This window comes from Meriones unguiculatus, chromosome 14, assembly GCF_030254825.1.
Source record: "Meriones unguiculatus strain TT.TT164.6M chromosome 14, Bangor_MerUng_6.1, whole genome shotgun sequence".
In the NCBI taxonomy this organism is placed as follows: Eukaryota; Metazoa; Chordata; class Mammalia; order Rodentia; family Muridae; genus Meriones; species Meriones unguiculatus.
The window spans coordinates 45294194-45315670 of record NC_083361.1 but is presented as its reverse complement, the minus strand read 5'-3'; the positions used below and the strand labels follow the sequence as shown (position 1 = coordinate 45315670).

The 21477-nt window shown below is 38.6% G+C and overlaps 1 protein-coding gene across 1 annotated transcript in view; it reads left to right on the top strand.

The window, feature by feature from the left end:
* Gabrg3 (gamma-aminobutyric acid type A receptor subunit gamma3) overlaps positions 1 to 21477 on the top strand; it is a 642783-nt gene that overhangs the window by 564298 nt on the left and 57008 nt on the right. Inside the window, exon 6 of the mRNA XM_060367236.1 lies at positions 13110 to 13247. Coding sequence (XP_060223219.1) covers positions 13110 to 13247 — 138 coding nt within the window. The remainder of the gene's footprint in view (positions 1 to 13109; positions 13248 to 21477) is intronic.

Genomic DNA, 21477 nt, shown 5'->3' with positions numbered 1-21477 from the left:
ATCCTGTGGCTAGTCCTGCGTCCACTCCGGTAGAATTTACTGTGACAATGGCCACTCTCAGCTGCTCCATCGTAGTATCGAGTTCTCCAGTCCAATTACCTAAAATATAGCTCGACAATTGTTTAGACACATTTGCAGCACAGGAAAAATTCTCATGTTGTATGCTAGTGACACAAAGTCCAGCATACTTTCATTGACAGCCAGGTTGAGCGATTTGCCATAGGGTATCAATTTGCTCCTGCAAGAGGTCAATCCTCTGATTGAACACCATCAAGCTTCCTTTTAGTTGAGCATTAATTCCTTTATGTACAACTAAGGCATGAGCTACATTGGCTAAATGATTATTCAGGGTTTGAGCAGTCTGCCCAGTATGACTCATGGCTAATGCCCTGGTGGTAGCTCCAACAGCCGTCAATGAGATGGTAGTAACAATGGTGGCTGTAGTTCCAAGATCCCTTTTCTGTCTGAAGAGAGTCATAGCGTGAGGGGCATCAACGGGCACAGGCACCCAGTGAGGCATGCGAGTAACCAGGGCATACCTAAATTTACTAGCATTCCAGCATTGGGCAAAAAAGCAAGTATCATTACCACAATTACTTGGCTCTATCTGGCTAATAATGAATAAAAATGGGGGATATAGACAAACAGGTGTGGGCATATAGGAAATATTATAAGAAGCCTTAACCCCTCGTTGGAACATCCTGCGTCAGTTCTAGAACTAGCAGTGGTGGTGTCCGAGGTCTGAGTAGGTCTAGGTAGTATGTTGAGTATTGGCATTCGTTCTTTAAGGCTCTGGTAGATTTCTTTGTTAAATCTTTCTTTCCATGGACATCTTAGGGGCAAGAGTTTGGGAGATTTCTAATTATTTCTACTTCAGTAGGAGTTATGGTTTTGTTTCAATTATTTATTTCATTTTTATTTAACTTTAGTAAGTCATGTGTCAAGAAATTTATCCATTTATTTTAGGTGTTCCAGTTTGATGAAATATATATTTTTGAACATATATTGTCCTTATGATTCTCTAAATTTTCTTAGTGTCTGTTGTCATGCCCCCTGTTAACCTCTAATTTATTAATTTGGGGTATTTTCTGCTATCTTTTGGTTAGTTTGGCTAAGGGCTGTCAATCTCATTGATTTTCTGAAGAAACTAATTTGTTTTTTCATTTATTCTTAGCAATTATTTTTTGTTTTCATTTATTTTATTTTTAACTCCAAGCTTAACTATTTCTTCCTATATAACCTTTTTTTCTTCTTGCTGCTCTAGAGATTTTAGGTGCATTGTTACATATTAAAGTCTAAAGGTATTTACTCATTGCTCTGAACTTGCCTCTTAGCAACACTTTCGTTGTGTCCTATTGGTTTGGGTGTGTTGTGTTTTCATTTTCATTCAGTTTTTAAATGTTTTTTATTTTCTTCCTTGAGTTCTGTCTTGACCCAATTTTCATTCAGAAGTGAGTTGTTCAGTTTCCATGAGTTTGTAAGCTTTCTGCTTTGTTGTTGTTGTTGAAATCCAGCCTTAATCCATGGTGATGAGATAGAATACAGTATTATTTCAATTTCCTTACACTTGTTGAGACTTGCTTTGTCTCTAATTAATATATGGTCACATTTGAAGAAATACATTCCTAATAAGAGCAGAAAAGGTACTGAAGAAAAAGTATATTCTTTAGTGTTTGGGTGGAATATTGTGAAGGTGTTTGTTAGATCTATTTGGTTTATGATGTTATTGAACTCCAGCATTTCTATAGTTTTTGTTTGAATGACCTGTAGTTTTGAGAGAGTGGGGATTTGTAGCAACCAAATATCACTGTGTTAGGGACAATATATGATTTCAGTTGTAGTATTCTTTTACTAACTTGGGTGTCCTTGTGTTTAATGCATTAATGTTTAAAATTATAATATCCTCTTTTTTTTAATGACTAGGTAGTGTCCTTCTCTATCTCTCCTTTCTACGTTTTGTCCATTTAGTGTTTCATGTCTTGAATGATTTTCACTGTTTCATTCAATTGTTTGCTTGTGTTTTAAGGTCTTCATTAAATATTTTATTTATATCCTCCTTAAGATCTTTGAACATACTCATAATTGCTGTTTTGAAGTCCTGGTCGTGTGTTTCTTTTAAATTAGTTTACTATGGACCTATTGAATTAGGGTTGCTCTTTTCTGGAGGAGACATATTGTGTTGGTTGTCTTTTTGTGATTTTTTAGCTGGAGCTTGAAGTATTTCTAAGTGTAGACAGATATCTCTTCTTCACTTTGTTATGCAGGTGTTAAATCCTTTGATTAGTGTTGCCCACTCTGAGTTCTAGCCAGGTGTGGAAGCTGTGGTTTGACAGATAGAATTATTCTGTGGATCAGCAATAGTCACAAAGGAATAAATATGGGCTAGAAGAAATGCAGATCCCCAGCCTAGTGTGATTATTGTGGGTCTTATAGTATAGGTAGAGAGTGACTCCATAGGTTGGCATAAATTGAAAAGGAATGGAGCTAAGCTAGAAGGAAAGGGTCCCATAATTTTGAAAAGATAAAGCATTGAAAGATGTCTGGCTTGTATAATGTCTGAAAACCAGGTATTTAATAGCCTTAGGTTAGGCAGAAGTCCCTGTTCAAGGGTCTTTCTTTAGCAGTAAAGACACCATATACCGTATTATACCGAGCTGAGAGTCTGAGCATCAAAAACTTTAAGTAAGAGTCTGAAACAGTTTCTAAGTGGTAGCTACCAGGTTTGTAGCCAACAGTAGATTCCATAATATCCGACTCACTGCAATATGTTTTCACTGATAGTCTGTCACAACAGTGAAAAGTTTGTGGTTAATACTTTTTCTACTTCTGTTGTACATTTGTGATGTTTGTATTGGAAAAATTACATTTTTCATGGCATCAGAAAAATTATTATGCATGGGCACACTGAAAACTACAGACAAAAAAAAAAAACTGATCACAATTCTGAAGAAGAATATCATTTCTTCCATACAAACAAAGCAGACGTTGGAACCACTTTTCCTCTGCATATTTTAAACCAGCGCTGTCTCCTCCTCCTTCTATATAACTCTCAAAGTAGGTCAAATGCAAAAGAGTAGGATGCCACTTAACTCTCATTAAGCAAAGCAAACATGACTTTTCTCCTGGCAAAGGCTGTGTGGAATGTAATACCGTACTCTGAGTCTCAATCTTGTGTATCCTGGCCTGAAATCATAAGAGGAAGAGAGACCAGAGGGAAGTGATGGAACCTGATCTCAGAAATCGTTGTCACCTGATCCAGTACTAACTGGTATATATGTAGTGAGCTCAGGCCATTGTAACAAAATTCTGTACACCGAACAGATTATGTTCTTTTTCTCTGTTCTGTGAATTAGGAATTCCACCATCTGGGGTCAGCAGATTGAGTGCCTGCTGAGGACTCCTTAGTATTTACAGAGAGCTACTTCCTATTATGTGCTCACTTGCAGAGAAAAAAAATAATCAAGTGCTGCATCTTTTATCCCAAGTAGTTACCTCCTAATGTGATGCCACTCAGGACTATGACTTAAGCATGTAAATCTAGGTGTATGGGAGGTACAATGATTACATCTGAAAAAGGTACTTCTATGCTTTCTTCAATACTAAGACACTGTTATGATATAGGAATACTATCCTCATTCTCCATAATTCACCAAAAAGGAGACACAATCTGAAAAAAAAAAACACAAAAACAAACAAACAAACAAACAAAAAACCCTAAAGTATATAATAGGATTCAGATCCTGTGGTGGTAGGGTCTGCATGAGTGTGTGGAGGCTTCAGTGAAAATGGTCCCATAAACTCATAGGGAGTGGCAGTATTGGAGGTATGGCCCTTTTGGAGTAGGTGTGGCCTTGTTAGAGGAACTGTATAACTGGGCTTTGGGGTCTAGAAGACTAAGCCAGACCCATGGGACTCCTTCTTCCTGCTGCTAGCTGATTTGCATGTAGAACTCTCAGCTGCCTCTCTAACACTATGTCTATCTGCCATCATGTTTCTCCCAATGACAATAATGGACTAAACCTCTGAAACTGTAAGCCAGCCCGAATTAAATGTTTTCCTTTAGAAGAGCTGTCATAGGCATGGTGTCCCTTCACAGCAATAAAACCTTAACTAAGACACAGTGATAAGACATTTTTAAAATTTCATTTTTGGGCCTTTTAGGGAGCATCTTTTGTATCTCAAGCTAAGCATGAACTCAATAGAAAACCAAGGATGGTCTGGAACTCCTGAAGCTCTTGATTTTACCTCCCAAGTGTTGGCATTATAAGAATATGGTACCACACTATCTCAGTGCTAGGATCCAAATAATTTTATGGATAAATCTACTGAGTTTTTACCTTGGGGTGACACTAACCAAGCAAGTTAAAGACCTGTTTGAGAAAAACTTCAAGTCTCTGAAGAAAGAAATTGATGAAGATATCAGAAGATGGAAAGATCTTCCGTGCTCATGGATTGGTAGGATTAACATTGTGAAAATGGCCATCCTGCCAAAAGCAATCTACAGATTCAATGCAATTCCTATCAAAATACCAACTCAATTCTTTACAGACCTTGAAAAAAAGATTCTCAGCTTCATATGGAGAAACAAAAAACCCAGAATCTCCAAAACAATCCTGTACAACAACAGATCATCTGGAGGTATCTCCATCCCAGATGTCAAGCTGTACTACAGAGCAATAGTAAAAAAAACTGCATGGTATTGGCATAGAAACAGAAAGGAGGATCAATGGAACCGAATAGAAGACCCAGAAATAAACCCACACACCTATGAATACTCGATTTTTGACAAAGAAGCCAAAACCATTCAATGGCAAAAAGACAGCATCTTCAACAAATGGTGCTGGTCCAACTGGATGTCTACATGCAGAAAAATGAAAATAGATCCATATTTATCACCCTGCACAAAACTAAAGTCCAAGTGGACCAAAGACCTCGACATAAAACCAGATACTCTAAATCTGTTAGAAGAAAAAGTGGGGAACAGCCTAGAACTCATTGGCACAGGAGACAACTTCCTGAACAGAACACCAACAGCACAGGCTCTAAGAGCAACAATCAATAAATGGGACCTCATGAAACTGAAAAGCTTCTGGAAAGCAAAGGATACCGTCATCAAAACAAAATGACTGCCTACAGATTGGGAAAGAATCTTCACTAACCCTTTATCTGACAGAGGATTAATATCCAGTATATACAAAGAACTAAAGAAGCTCAAAAGCAGCAAACCAAGTAATCCAATTAAAAAATGGGGAACAGGGCTAAACAGAGAATTCTCTGTAGAGGAATATTGAATGGCAGAGAAACACTTAAAGAAATGCTCAACCTCATTAGCCATCAGGGAAATGCAAATCAAAACGACCCTGAGATTTCATCTCACACCCATGAGAATGGCCAAGATGAAAAACTCAAGTGACAACACATGCTGGAGAGGTTGTGGAGAAAAGGGAACCCTCTTCCACTGCTGGTGGGAATGTAAACTGGTACAACCACTCTGGAAATCTATCTGGCGCTTTCTCAGACAATTAGGAATAGCACTTCCTCAAGACCCAGCTATACCACTGCTACGTATATATCCAAACTTTGCTCAAGTACACAAAATGGATACTTGCTCAACCATGTTTATATCAGCTCTATTTGTAATAGCCAGAACCTGGAAACAACCCAGATGTCCATCAACAGAGGAATGGATACAGAAATTGTGGTATTTTTACACAATGGAATACTACTCAGCAATCATAAATGAGGAAATCATGAAATTTGCAAGCAAATGGTGGGATCTAGAAAAGATCATTCTGAGTGAAATATTCCAGAAGGAGAAAGACAAACACGGTATATACTCGCTTATATAGACCTATACGATATGATAAACATAATGAAATCTATACACATAAAAAAGATAATCAAGAGAGCAGACATGGGGTAAGATGATCAATCCTCATTTAGAAAGACAGATGGGATGTGCAGTGAACACATGACAGGACTCTACTGAAGGCATCTGAAAGACTCTAACTAGCAGTGTTTTCAAAGCAGATACAAAGACTCATAACCAAACCTTTGGCAGAGTACAGGGAATCATATGAAAGAAGGGGAGTTATTATGATGGGGAAAGGGTAGGAGCTCCATAAGGACCAAATATATATGGGTACAGGGTCTTTTCTGAGACTGACATTCAACCAAGAACCATGTATGGATATAACCTAGAACTTCTGCTGGGATGTAGCCCATGGTAGCTCAGTAACCAATTGGTTTCCCATAGTAAGGGGAACAAGGACTATTTTTAACAGGAACTCAATGGCTGGCTCTTTGACCTCCCCACCCCCCAAGGGAGGAGCAGTCCTGTTAGGCCACAGAGGAGGACTTTGCAGCCATTCCTGAAGATACCTGATAAAACAGGATCAGTTGAATGGGGAGGAGGTCACCCCCTATCAGTGGACTTGGAAAGGGGCAGGGTGGAGAGGAGAGAGGGAGGGTGGGAGTGGGAGGGAATGAGGGAGTGGGATACAGCTGGGATACAGAGTTAATAAAATGTAACTGATAAGAAAAAATAAAAATAAAAAAAAATAAAATAAAAAATAAAATAAAATAAGTATTTAATTTGCTAAATAAGCTTTATGTCTACCCTTTAAAGAGCACAAGGGAGCCTAGTGTACTAGTTACTAGAATCAATCTGCTCTTTGGGTCTCATGTGTTCCCTCTCCTATTTATTAAAAAGTACTCTGAGACAAACACAAGGCAGTGTTTATCTGCTTTGTGTTTATGTTTCTCTAGCACAAACTTCACTTGACTCTTGTGACAGATGTGTGCTTCAGTGTCTCACTGTCATTATCTTATCACACCACGGATTCCTTAACATCATGGAGCAGCTAGCCAGGCACAGTGTCTCTTGCTTTCAATAGTCAGCTGGTTTGAATGAAAACCAGTTTAAACACGTTGCATTGAGTTGACAGTTTTCCCATTTTTTTTTAAAGAGTTCCTTCCATTTATCTGGCCAGAAAGTAGGCCACAGTGTGTTGAGTTCCTTATGGTGGATCTGGATAACTCTATCAAGTTTGAAGCTAGCCTGGACTACACGGGGAGACTACATGTATCTACATGTATAAAATACAAAAATAAAGCTAGTTCTGTTTTCTTTTACATTGTTTTTCTTATTAGGAATGCTGAATTTTATATATTTAGATAGTGTTAATTTAAAAAATAAATTATTTTCATATTTCTAGAGGTAGATAAGAGAAAAGATAAAAATATAAGATTTATCAATTTACAATAATCATTTATAGTGATAGTAAGTGTATAATTTTTCTGTTCATAAACTGATAATTAGGCATTAGGATACACTTGTGATGTATATGAAACAAATCATAAAAATTTGAATCATGTGCTGGTTTGTTTTACTTATCAAGTTGATACATCTTAGAACTACCCTGGAAAGGGTAATTTTGTAGATCAGGTTGACATGTGGGAATGTCTGTGCCAGATTATCTTGACTGTTAATTGATGTAGGAAAACCTAGCTCTTTGTGGGCAGCGTCAGGCAGGAAGTCCTGAATTATATAAGACAGAAGAATACAACCAATGCATGAGATCTTTTTTCTCTCTCCCTGTTCTCTCTGAAGATGTGACTAGCTGCTTTAAGCTCTAGCCTTAACTTACCCTCAAGTGATGGACTGTAATCTGGAACTGTAAGGTGAAGAAACACCATTTGCCCCAGTTGGTTTTTGTTAGGATATTTTTATCACAGCAACAGAAAAAACCCATAACAAATTAGTTACCCTTTTATTGTTATGACCAATGCCTGAAAAAAAAAAAGGGAACTTAAGAATGGAGGAGTATGTCACATTGCATCTAAAACCAAAAAGCTGATCATGTACGAAAAGTAGAGCTTGTCTGTCAGACTTCAAGGTTTACCTTTGGTGACCCATTTCCTCCACCAAGGCTCTAATGTACTGAAGGTTCCATGAAATTCTCAAATGCTGCCACCATGTGGGGATTAATGGTTCAAGACACAAGTCCATAGGAGAAATTTCACATTTAAATCATGCCAGTCTTGATTTTAATGAAAGCACATGCATTTATTAAATCAGCACAAGACGTATTGCTGATGGTTTGAATGTCTGTGTCTGCACTTGACCTTGAGTGTCAGTGCCCAGTTTCACATTGTTGGGGATGGTGTTTGAAGGGACTGATGCTGTTCTGAGAGAACAAGTTCTTGTCCTCAGGTTTGACCGCCTCAGGAGAGGATCATTACAAAGCAAGGCAACTTTGTTTTACCTCTTGCAGTGACTCCATTCTCTGCCTGCACTTGCACTGCTCTAACATGCATGCCACCACGTGATGACCACCCTTTCTGCTCTCGAGCCACAGACTAGAAGCTAGTTCTATCACCATGCTCTTAAACCTCCAGATCTATGAGCTAAATAAACTTTTCTTTTGTTTTATCTTTAATGTATCTGACCTCAATTATGTTCTTACACAGCACAAAATAAGCTCAGATGATGGGTGAACTCTCTTGTACATCTTAGAGTCTCTGAATAGAGGCTCAGAAACCTTACTTCTGAAGCTTTACGCTGAGGAGGTGAACATGGGATGCTTCATCATAGGAGGCAGAGAGGGCCATGCACCTGGGTTTCAACTTCAGTAACCACACTACGAAGTCAAGCAGAGGGAAGGAAGGAAACGTAGACATTTTCTGTGCTGATACGAAAATTGCAGTTTTCTAACCACCACAGACAGTTTCTCTTTAAAATGTTGACAACAAAATGCAAAGAGAGAGAAAGGAAAAAAGAAAACCCTAAAGCATTAGCAATCAGTATTTGTGAATATCATGCACCATGAATGGAGTCCATTAAAAAGAAAAGCCCTGACCAAAACAAATCTCAGAAGGAATAACAAATTAAAGAGAAAAATAAGGAGAGCCCAGCAGGGTGGTGAGTGTCTCTGAATACATAAGCTGGGGAACTTGGGGTCATTCTGTTAACAACACAGCAAGGCCCCCCTTAGGAAAAGCAAAATAATCAAACCAAAGCAGCCAGCCAATTGGCTTCAGTCATGAGGGAAAGCAGCTTGGCCATCTCACCATGCTGCAATAATACAACAAGACTCAGAATGTAGTCATCAAAGAGAAGAGAATTGGGAGGACAGGACAATGCTCAGGCTTCATGAGGCCAGCCTCTGAGGAATGGCGGTGAACCCTGATAGCCATGGCTAAAGAGAAGGGGAAGCCTGTGAGCAGAGACCTTAGCCCAGCTAAGGTTGAGCTCATGAACTTGGAGTCCCAGAGCATCCTTACTCAGAGTAGGCTAGGTATAGCATGAATGAAAATCAAGAAGGGCCTGGCCAGTCCTTAACTGTATAGCAAAGGGGAGGAAAACCTACAAACTAACTAGTCAGAATTCAGAAACATTTGTCTGAGCATATTTTAAGAAGGTATTTTTGTCTTTTCTAAGCACACAAACAAAAATAACTGTAGATATGAATAGCATGTTTTATATAAAAAAATTCAATTCACTATATCATAAATAAAATGTCAAGAGGGAGAAAAGAGATACAGATGGAAAGTCTCCATAAAGGTTCTGCTCTACCAGTGTGCTGCCAGGCTGCATCAGGGCTTTGGAAGGAAGTTCTGGTCCCAACTTCTTGTGACTTCCAGTCCACTGACTGGCTGCAAAGCCTGAATGGCTGCAGGCTGATCACTGGTTATAAAGCCTACTTCAGAGACAGTGCTATCTTAGAAAATCAAATACCAAAGAGTAAATGTGAGGTCTTCAGGAAGGTGTAGCTAACAGCCTGATTTGTAAGGTACCAGCAACTCTTGCTGATGCTTGTTGAAAACCTGTGGTCATCTGCATTTCTACAAAGATCAAGGCAGTAAAGCCTCTGGAAGGTGATCAGTGCCCAAGAAACTGTTTTTGGCCATTGTGTGCTCTGGGCTATGAATGTAGGTATGAGCACACTTTAGCTGAAGAACTTGAAGCTGGAAATCAAGAGAGACCAGTGAAGATAGTTATGAGTGCAGGCATACACCTGAACCATACACCTAAAGGCTCTGTCTTGATGCTCTGAACCACCTCAGAAGAGAAGGTGGAAAACCACCCCAAACACCCAGATTCTTCTTTTTGGAATACAAACTGTACTTAGTGGGTTATGAAAAATACTAATAATAAAAGACTAAGCTGGGAGGTGGTGGGGATAGATCTGGATAGAGGAAAGAGTAAGAGTGAATAGGATCAAAAATATTGAATTTGGTTTTAAAATAATTAGTAAAAATATATTTTTAAATGTCTAGTTTCCAAAAATGTTACATAATCTGGAAGGAAACAGAAAAAAATACTTGAAATAGAAATTGTCAAAGGGGTAGGAATGTATCTTAGCTAGTGAAGTGCTTGGTGGGCAAGCATGACATTATGCACATCACGGCTGCTTGGGTGAAATAAAGGAGACAGGTGGATTTATGAGAAGGCTTTCTGGCCAGCCAGCCTAACCAAATCAGGGAGTTGAAAGGTCAGTGAGAGATCCCACTCCTAAAACAAGATGGATGGCTTGTGATTTCTGAGGAACAAAACCCGAAGATTTCGTATGGTCTCTTTTTGCATGTGTGCACATATGAACACACTCACACACCCGGGCACACACAAACACACATACACACGTGCAGTCACACATCACTGAAGGTTCCCATATGATAGATGTGCTAATAAGAGATTTTAAGTCTGCTGTATTAAACACTTTAAAAGATCTACAGGAAATCATATCTAAATAATTAAATGAAAATATTATAATCCGATCTTATAAACAGCAGTAAAAAGATAGAAACTATTTTAAAAGAACCCAATAGAAATCCTGGCCTTGAAAAGTACAATGACTAAAATTAAAATTTTCACCAGTGAGAGTGAATGACAATTTTAGGAGATAGGTCAAAGGAATAGAGGCCAGTTCAGATTTCTGAGTAATTGGAGCTAAGGTCAGATTGGTGGAGACAGGCATCAAGTAGGAATCAATCAATCAAACCACTGACAGCATCAGTGGTTTTCAGATTAACTGTGGGATGAATAGAAAGAAGACACTGGATGTTCTATGCCATACACTATGTATACAACATCAATGACAAATGCATGCCATATGTGTTTGTCAAAACCATGGACCATCTAACAGTCTATAATGTGAACTGTGGGCTCTGGCTGGTAATGCTATGTCTACTGGCTCAGATGATCAGTTGCAACAAACACACCCACTAATGTGGTTGCTGTTAGTAGGATAGGGTCTATGAGTGTGGAAGCAGTAGAATATAAGCCCTCTTTCCAATTGCTTACAAAGTAACAGTGTCTCTAAATAACAAAGCTAATGCAAAGCAGATAGATGATACATACATACATAGATATATTTGTGTGAATGTATTTACGGCCATGTAAAAGTTGTTCCGCAGAATAAGGGAACCAAAAAAAAGAAGTGGGGGTAGTTGATAGGACCTGGAGAGGACAGGAGTTCCACAAGGACCAAATATATCTAGGGGTCTTTTATGAGACTGTTTCTCCAAACAAGGACCATGTATGGATGCAATCTAGAGCCCCTGCTCAGCTGTAGCCCTTGGTAGCTCAGTATCCAAGTGGGTAGCCTAATAAGGGGAACAGAGACTGTTCCTGACATGAACTCGATGGCAGGCTCTTTGACACCCTCCCCCCAGGGAGAAGCAGCCTTGCTAAGCCATAGAGGAGGACTTTGCAGCCAGTCCTGAAGACACCTGATAAACCAGTATCAGATGTAAGGGGAGAAGATTCTCCCTTATCAGTGGACTTGGAAAGGGGCAGGGAGGAGATGAGGGTAGGAGGATGGGATTGGGAGGGAAAGAGGGAGTAGGATACAGCTGGGATACAAAGTTAACAAACTGTAATTAAGATTAAAAAAATAAAAAAATTAAAAAATTATTATAAACTACATAAATAATATAAAGAAAATATTTATATGACTTCATTTCAGTAATGAATATAATATATTCATTTTGAAAGTTTGCATATAAATATTGAAAGTTTAAATACAAAAAAAAGTTGTTAAGTTAAAATTTTATGTATATATAAACTTAGCTTGGGCATAAGAATGAAGGTTTACAGATTGTGTTAGGGATTATGCTAGTTTAGTAAGTTAATGGTTGTAGAGTCTCCTCCCTTAACCATGGCTCCATTAGCACTGAGTATTAGCTAGGTTTCCAATACAATAGCTTCCTTCTTGGTGAGTGGTTCTTAATATCAATGAGAAAACGGTTAATTCTAAGGTATATGTGCCACTACTGCACCTTTAGAGTTATCATGCCATGCTGGTAATTTATTGTTTCATAGATATCATAGTAGGGTAGAACTGTTGGTTGCCTCCCTCCTTTGGAAGCTTACTTGGTGCCTTCTCACGTCCAAAAGCTAGTACTCAAAAAGGGATCATTCAGGTCAGTTCTAGCTATGATGTCTCTAGACCCTATCTCTGAATTGTATGGTATCTTCAGCAATAGGAACATACCTTCCACCTCTGGGGAGGTAATGAGGGTAAAAACAATAAGCTATATGTTTTGGGAACTTGCCAGACATCCTTGGCCAACAACTCACGTGAGGGCTTCTCATGTCTGGTACTGGGGTTTCTGTGAGGTAGTCTTTGCCTCTTGGAGGAAACATCAAAAGCCCATATGAGAAAAGCTCATTAAAACTATATATGGAATTATGCATAATGTGGATGCCATATCCACAGTGCAAATAACGACAGTCTTGATTAATGAATGTTAGGTATTGGACGTAGGCCAGGATGACAAACCTGGGGCTTATGCTAACACTGGAAAATACCTCTTCTGTCGAAAGGTTAACTCACTGTCATGGTTCAAGGTTAAGGAAATGTAGACAGTAGTCCTACTTGCTGTCCCCATAGAGACATGGCCAGGCTCCTAGCTAAGTAATTCTTTATTCATCATGAAGGCAGGTGGCAGTGTCAGGAACCGTTTGTCCTTTGACTTTTGGAGTTTCTATGTCTCTAAAAAACAGAACTTAACATTGTAACTACTACTAGGTAATCAGAAACAAATTTTGACATAATGTTGTATAAATCTAAATTTGCAGGTGCTAATATCTGCTCTGCTTTTAGATGGCTACCCCAAAGAAGAAATGATTTATCGTTGGAGGAAAAATTCAGTTGAGGCAGCTGATCAGAAATCATGGCGGCTCTATCAGTTTGACTTCATGGGCCTCCGAAACACTACAGAAATCGTGACAACATCTGCAGGTAGGAGCACTTCATGAGGTCAGCTTTCAGATAACAGAGAAGATTGGCCTTTATCTTCTGTGTCAGTCCCAGGCTCCAGCCAAGCCCTGGTGGACTGCCACTTGCATGATAATAATAAGTCTTGGCAAGGAGCACCCAGGACCCTATTTGAGACAAAACAGCTGATTTGAAGGTGGAAATATGTTCAAGGTTTACATGTGGGTGAAATGGAAGCAATTAGAACTGACCTGTATTTTTGAATAAACTCTGTGGAGGCATTATATCTGCCAGTCTAACCAGATTGCTCAGGAGTGGCTGGTTTATGAAAGCCTAACTGCACTGCTCAGGACTGGGCAGCTTATGAATCTCTTTTATGCCAACCATGAATATTCTGCCATATTGACTTCTTTGAGACTCAGTGCCACTGAGAATTCACAAAGAAAAGGAGCTGATGAGAAATGTCCTTTAATAATACATTCTAGTTTTTTTTATTACTGTGAAATTTAAGACAATTTTGATTTTTTGATACATTGAGAAATGTATCAAATACATTTGTGATTGTAACAAATACTATTTGTTACAATATGTACAAAATGTAACAAATACTATTGTGATCATTTATTCCAAATATATAGCTCCAACTATATGACAAGTGGCATTTGCAAATCAGTATGATTTTTATGTCTGTGTCTTTCTTTCCTCTTTGTACCTGGTACTTAGTAGTTGTTGTAGTCAACTCTCTTTCAGTTAGTTAGTTTTCTTCTGGCAGGTGTAAAGTAGGGAGCTAAAGTTAGAGTTTCTAGAGGTCTTGCTATTTGCTAATGTGCATATGTTTGTTCTTAACATTCAATAATAAATTCATGACTAGAGTAATATACCAGCTTTTATAATTAAATAAACAATTAAGTATATCTAATTGCATAGTATATACATGTATATGTATAGTATATATACATATCTTCATGTGTATACATATGTATGTATATACTATGCAGTTTTGCAATTAAATATGTGTGTAGTATATATGTGTATATTATATATCTATTCAGAAGGATCCTGAAGAACTACCTGATAAAAGATGAAAGGGAAAGATTTGTTATAGTTGTCTCTGCGTTACAGCTGAGAGGTACACTTGTGTTTAATGTGAGGTGATAAAGGTTAGAAGAATGAAGGGTCATAACTTCTTTAAGTGGACTGTGGAGGCAGCAGAAAGGAAGATGTTTAAGGAAATGCCTTCCTAGTTCTGACTCAGTTCAGATTTTACAAAAATGTATATATTGTCTACTGACCAAAACCCTAGAGAAACACAAAAAAGGCCAGAAGGAGACTAAGAGATGATTAAAATATTGAAGTTATCCCAACAATGACTTTAGAGTGGAAATAGCTGTTTTTACCAGAATGGAACATTGGTGGAGCATGCCTTTAATCCCTAGTGCTTAAAAGGCAGGTAGATCTTTAGGAGTTCAAGGCCAGCCTAGTTTACATATTGAGACTTAGTCCTAAAAGAGAAAGTATGAATAATTTCACAAAAGAACATATTTTTTTAGTTTTAAAGGATTTAATTTTTGTTTATTTTTAATATAATTTTTATTTATTACAATATTCCAGCTGTATCCCCACCCTCACCCCCTCCCAATCCTGTCCTCCTTCCCTCCCTCATCTCCTCCCATGCCCTTTCCTCAGTCCACTAATAATGGAGGACCTCCTCCCCTTCCATCTGACCTTAGCCTATCAGGACTGGCTGCATTGTCTTCTTATGTGGCCTGGTCAGGCTACTCCTCCCTCAGGGGGAGGTGATCAAAGAGCCAGCCCCTGAGTTCATATCAGAGACAGCCTGTCGCTGCTCCCCTTATTAGGGAGCCCATTTGGCAACTGAGCTGCCACAGGCTACATCTGTGCAGGGGTTCTAGGTTATCTCCATGAATGGTCCTTGTTTGGAGTGTCAGTCTCAGGAAAGACCCCTAGGCTCAGATTTTTTGGTTCTGTTGTTCTCCCTGTGGAGCTCCAGAACCTTAATTACAAAAAAAATAGAAATTTAAACACAAAAGATACAGAATTTTTAAATTAAGATGCAAGAAGATCATGCAACAAGAAAAGAAAATATGGTCATGAACACTAAAGCTGGTCAGTAGGAGACATCAAATCTAAATAATAATTTGGCAATGAGTGGGTGAGATGAAGGTTTTTTTATTAAATTTTTATTTTTTATATTAATTACAATTTATTCACTTTGTATCCCAGCTGTAGCCCCTTCCCTCATCCCCTCCCAATTTCATCCTCCATCCCTCATCTCCTCCTATGCCCCTCTCAAAGTCCACGGATAGGGGAGGTCCTCCTCCCCTTCCATCTGACCCTAGCTTATCGGTCTCATCAGAACTGGCTGCAATGTCCTCCTCTGTGGCCTGGCAAGGCTGCATCCCCATCAGGGGGAGGCAGTCAAAGAACTCCCACTGAGTTTGACATGTGAAGTTTTTACATAAGAGTCTTTAACTTTAAAAAATGTAAATCTAAAGATGCAGTTTTAGGAATGGAGCTCACAGACAGTAAGTTAAAGAGGGAAAAAAAATTTATCCTAAATTGGTAGAAAAGATGAATTTACATGTTCAAGGATAGTGTCCAGTCCAAAGGATGAATGCAAAGGAAGACACTAGGCTGTCAAATGGTGGGCTGGAAGTGTATCTCTAAGTATCTAGAGGAAAATACAGAAGCAAACCTAACACAGTTTGTACCAGGAAGCATGACAACATAGAAATACTGAAATTCTAAGCATGAAGGAACCACAGAATCTTGGATATATCAAATTTTCCAATAGAAATAAAGAGAAACTAAAGCTTTCAGATTAAAAAGAAAGCAGAAGAGAGTTTGGTACTGAGCCTCATAATGAACTACTTCCTCTATACAGACATTTGCAAGCTAATCCATTCCCTAGACGTATCATAACTGATCAAAATGTCCATGAACCTTTGTTAACTTTTCTAAACAATCTAGTCAGGACATGTGGCACTTGTTGACCATGGTGTGTGATCGGGTGTGGTGCCAGATGCACGAAGTTATACAGAAAAGGTTCAGAATGGTGCAGGCTTTTCAGAGATACATCCTGCAGGGAAGTAGGATGAAAGCCATCATCTAAAGACTCAGAGCCATCCCAGAAGTGGCATGGCTGTGAGAGCCAGGCTTTCAAACGCCCTTACATCAGATGATGAGATCAAGCAGAGGCCTGCGGCTCAAAATTAATCGCTGTAGTATCTTTTCTTTTGGCATAGATTCCACTGACAGGCTCCAGCGGTGTCCCAGGGAGAGTCCGGTTGTCAGTCAGAGGGAAGGCTGTTCTTCCGGCACTGTGACTAAAGCATTGCAGCGTAATGTGGACAGCTGATATGTTTGAAGTTGATTCATGCCTCAAGTATAGCAGCAACTCTCAGTAATTCTTCAAAGTCCAAAAACGACACCGTGTGTACAAAGTTTTAGATATTACCAGTGCTTAATACTGAAAATAAAGCTTTAAAATGCTTCCCCAGCTGCTTGCTGTAAGGACAGAAACAGGTGTCATGCCCTACGGCCAGATGGTCATGCAGTGTTTGAACTGTGCTCTGCCACTTACCTAGTATGTGGCCCTGAGATGTTCTTGTGACCATCACAAATGAGCATACCTGGCATTGATGCCGGGGACAGTGAAGTAAAATTGATACAATAAGAATTTACTAGTAAATATGTTCAGGAAACATTATGTTATACAAGGTTGGATTTAGCCAAGGAGCTCTGCCCCGAGTACAGCCGGGAGATAAGGGGTACACTTACCATGCTCATTAGCTAAAGGAACACCAACTCCAATATGACTAGAGATAAAGAGTATACTACCAGGCTTGTTAGAAACCATAGACAGAAAAAAAAAGTACCATAATTGAAGTTTAGGCTTGCTGAGAAAGTTTCTGCTAATGTTCGGTCATCAACATTGACCTCCAATTACATTCTATTTTTATAACAAAAGGAGACAACCCTGACATACAACAGGTCATTGGGCCCATCTCCCAATTAAAGGCCTGTCTCTAAGGGCAGCTCCAGGGGGCACGGCAGCACAGGGTAGTATAATTCTGCCAGTTGGACAAGAAAACAAGACCAGTGTGCTTGAGAAAGTATCTGGCAGTATCTTTGCTATATGAATCTCCCATCTGCCCAGGCAGATAGACTTAGAGTTTCCTGTGTCTATTTACACTGTCAAATGTGTAATCTGGGCCGGGACCAGAAAGAGGTTTAAGGGTGACAGCCTGTACAGAATACAGTTGTATATAAGTTAGTAAAATCTGTTTGTGGATGGGTCTTCTTGGTCATTGGCCAGAGATGAGCATGTGTTATCCTTAAAGAGTGCTGAAGGTATGAAGGGTGGGGGACGGAGATTTCTGCCTCAAAATGCAGCCTCTGGCAGTTCCTGGGACCATCACAAATGAAAAGAAAATTGCTTTCTTTCTTGCAGCTGTTAGGAATTTAAGAGAACTAACACATGTCAAGTGTATAGTTTTCATCCATAAATAGAACTAATGTCTGCTTATTATTGCCTCAATGTACTTGCTGTGAGGTAGAATAAAGATATTTTTGCACTAGCTTCCTTTAATAAATAGTCCATGAATTTAGCTACTAGCATTTAATTCAGTGAAACACATTTTTAACAGGAGTATGATGAGATATATAACTCAAATGAGAATAGAAATATGTGTTTAAATACATCTCATAGAACAAAGTGAAACCTCACCCTCTTCACATTTACCCCAGTGCAGTATGGAAAATAAAAGCAGTTTAGGTTCATAGTTATCATTCCAAAAATAGTGACAGTTATCTTTGACTGCAAGATTGAGTTAAAAAAAAAATCTTCAAAAGCTACCAAGTCATCCTCCCTCTGTAATTCACAGAGGAAAGCAGAAAACCTCTGCCTGCTTTAATGAACCTCTCGACTAAAAGATGAAAATTCGTGATTGAATTCATAAATTAACATATATTCCCTTAAAATCATGCTTAATCAGTTATTCTTTGATCACCTCCCCCTGGGGGGGGGGAGCAGCCTCGACAGGCCACAGAGGAAGACAATGCATCCAGCCCTGATGAGACCTGATAGACTAGGGTCATACGGAAGGGGAGGAGGACCTCCCCTATCAGTGGACTAGGGGAGGAGAAGAGGGAGGAAAGCAGGGTTGGAAGGGGAAGAGAGAGGGGGCTACAACTGGGATACAAAGTGAATAAAATGTAATTAAAAAAAAAGATGGTTGTGAGCTACCATGTGGTTGCTAGAAATTGAACTCAGGACCTTTGGAAGAACACCCAGTACTCTTAACCTCTGAGCTATCTCTCCAGTCCTCTTAATCAGTTATTCTTACTATCAGTCCTAAATTAATTTTTATATTTAATACAGAGAAAATTTGTGAGAGTTTGTGCCCTTTGTTCAGTCTTCACTGGGCCCTTTGACAAGCACAGCATATATCAATAATTTCATTCATAGAGGCAGGTAGGCCTGGCAGGTCGCAGGCCTGGCCTCCAGCAATACATACCCTATGAGCCTTAGCTAACTTCAGGTTTTCACTGTGATACAAGTAGTTTTTACTATGATATCGCTGTGCAAAGGAGTTCATTGTACTTACTGGAACTGACCCTCAGTTTCCAGGGAGCCTAGCAAAATAATTAGCCTAGAGAAGGCACTTGGATGTGACACCACAGAGACAAGGAGTTTTCCCACTGTAGGCTGCTTGCTCCTGCCTCAAACGTGTGGGCAGTATTTCTGGGCCTTTTGCCTACAGTTTTTCTTCTTATCACTCTGACAAGCCAAAGCCAGTCATTTTCTTTTTTATTTTTTTCCAGTGGTATAAGGTGTGTGCAATTTTGTTTTGTCAAAGGCTTGCTATCAAACTGTGTTGGTTTTATCTATTGTTCCTTGGTACTCAAAGCATTTTTTAATCAGTGCACGGAGCTCTTAATGTATGAGCCTTATCCAGAGCTACATGGTGTTGTGATTAGCTCTTTTATCAGGACTAACTACACTGAACTTAGAACAAAATTTCTTTTGTGAAAAGGAGCTAACAAGTCCACCATTTTAATGAGACTTACAGACTTAGCTGGGAATGTCACAAGTCTCCCTCAGTGTGTCTTAAGTCGGGGATATGGAACATTAGAACAGCATTTGCTTTCTTTTGTAATAAATTTGCAGATATCAGGAGTTAACAAAATGGTACACTTGGTCTGGGTTTTATTCTCAGACAGATCTGAGGATGGTGTGAAGTTAATACCGCTGGCACTAGAACAATGGGAAATGATTAATCTGGGTGACTGCCCACCAGTCTATCAACATTGCTGTGGAAAGTTGCAAGACCATGGGAGGCGGAATAGCTGTATATGGATGTTTGATCTCAGTCCAGTCCTAGCACAGACCTCTTACATTTTTGATATGTTTATTTGCCTGTTTGTGTCAGTGTGTATGTGCATGTATGTGAGTGAGTACATGCTATGGTGTGCATGTGGAGATCAGAGCACAACATCCACCATGTAGGTTTCAGGGGGCCAAATGTGGTGACAAACACCTTTGATGGTAAGTTGCCTCATCAAACCACAGACTTTCTTTTCTAATGTTTTTGTTTGTTTGTTTGTTTGTTTTGTTTTACTGAAGCCATAATATGTTTTAGAGAATGAGTTTCAGAACATTATATGGATTCCATGGAGTGCTGCTTTTAGGTAAATTTGCTTTCTTGATGTACCAGAAGCTATGTTTCAGACCCCTGTTTATTTACTCTTCTATTAATGAAGGGGCCACTGACAACAATATATTTGAATTTACCTTGTGTCTGTACACCAGGTTTTCTGACATATCTGTCACCCATGAGATTCTAAGTCTTCAGTCCAGAAACTGTACAATAGGCCCAGAAAAGATGGAACTTTATTTAATAATAAAAAAAATAAGTCAGTCAATCTGAGCCAAGGAAAATGGTTACACTATACTGCAAGGTGGAAGAAACTCTTTACACTTTTACCAGTTCTGTATTTGCTGTATTTCTGGATTTGCTGAAACCAAGCAAATTACCAAAGGTCATCTTGGGGCATCTCTGGACCATGATTACCTCCCAACATCAATGGTACATGTTCCAAATGTTTCATATTTGAGGCTTATAATATTTACAATCAGAAAAAATATTTTTCAAACCCTCCATTCATTGTTAAATTCTTAGTATATATGTTTCTAGAGTTTTTTTTCCCCTTCAACTATAAGGCATGTTTATATATAAAAAAATGGTGTTATATTTTCAGACTCACATAGTGGGAAAAGGTATAAAAATAAGAGTTTTTAAAACAAGAATTAACATCAATTCTTCCTCATAGTAGAAACCACAGTAATGTTAGTAAGATGTGTTCTAATGTTTGAATAGCTCAGACAGTTTAGTACATCAATGTAGAACTGGAAGTGCTCCCAGAAAACCTTATATTACTGATTCTCCTCGAAAAAAAAAAAAAAGAATGCTTTCCTTACTTGTTTTAGAATAAAAGAAAAAGAAAAAAAATAGAATTAAAACTAAGCCTCAGCAAATGTATTTCTAGTAAATTTCTAAGCTGTCCCTCTCAAGTTTGAAAAATATTTTTGAAGATTCAGAGATTCTTTTTTGTTTTGTTTTGTTTTGTTCTTTAGCTATGCACATTCATTTAATCAAGGTTCATCAATATAGCCAGCACTGTGAAATTATCTTATATAAGTGCCCTCCTGCTAGAGCTGGGGCATAACAGCAGCTGAGTCTTAAGAAGCCTTATTTTTCCCAGTTAGAAAAGAAGTTGACACTGGAAGAGGGAAAGAGAGAGCTTGCTTACGGCCTGGGTGTTGAGAAGTCCGAGGGAAAAGGGCTTGCATTTAGTTCATATACTTCCAGGGCACAGTGACTTTTTAGTACAGTGAATTAACAATATTTAATTTTCTCAAATACTTTGTCTGGATCAAATGTTATGGTCTTGTGATGTTTCTACTTAACCTGTTAACATGGTGAATTTTTAAATACCAAACCAACCTCAGGTCTCTAAAGTAAATTCTACTCATTTATCTTCTATAATTACTTGCATGTATCATTGATATACATATAGATATAAATATATAGATATAGATACTGTTATGTCACAAATATACACAAAATACTGCTGGCATTTTAAGAGTTATACAGTAATATTCATGAGGGATATTTTCTTTAGATATCCATCCCTGGTTTTGAGGTAACAATAATGCTTCTGATCTTTT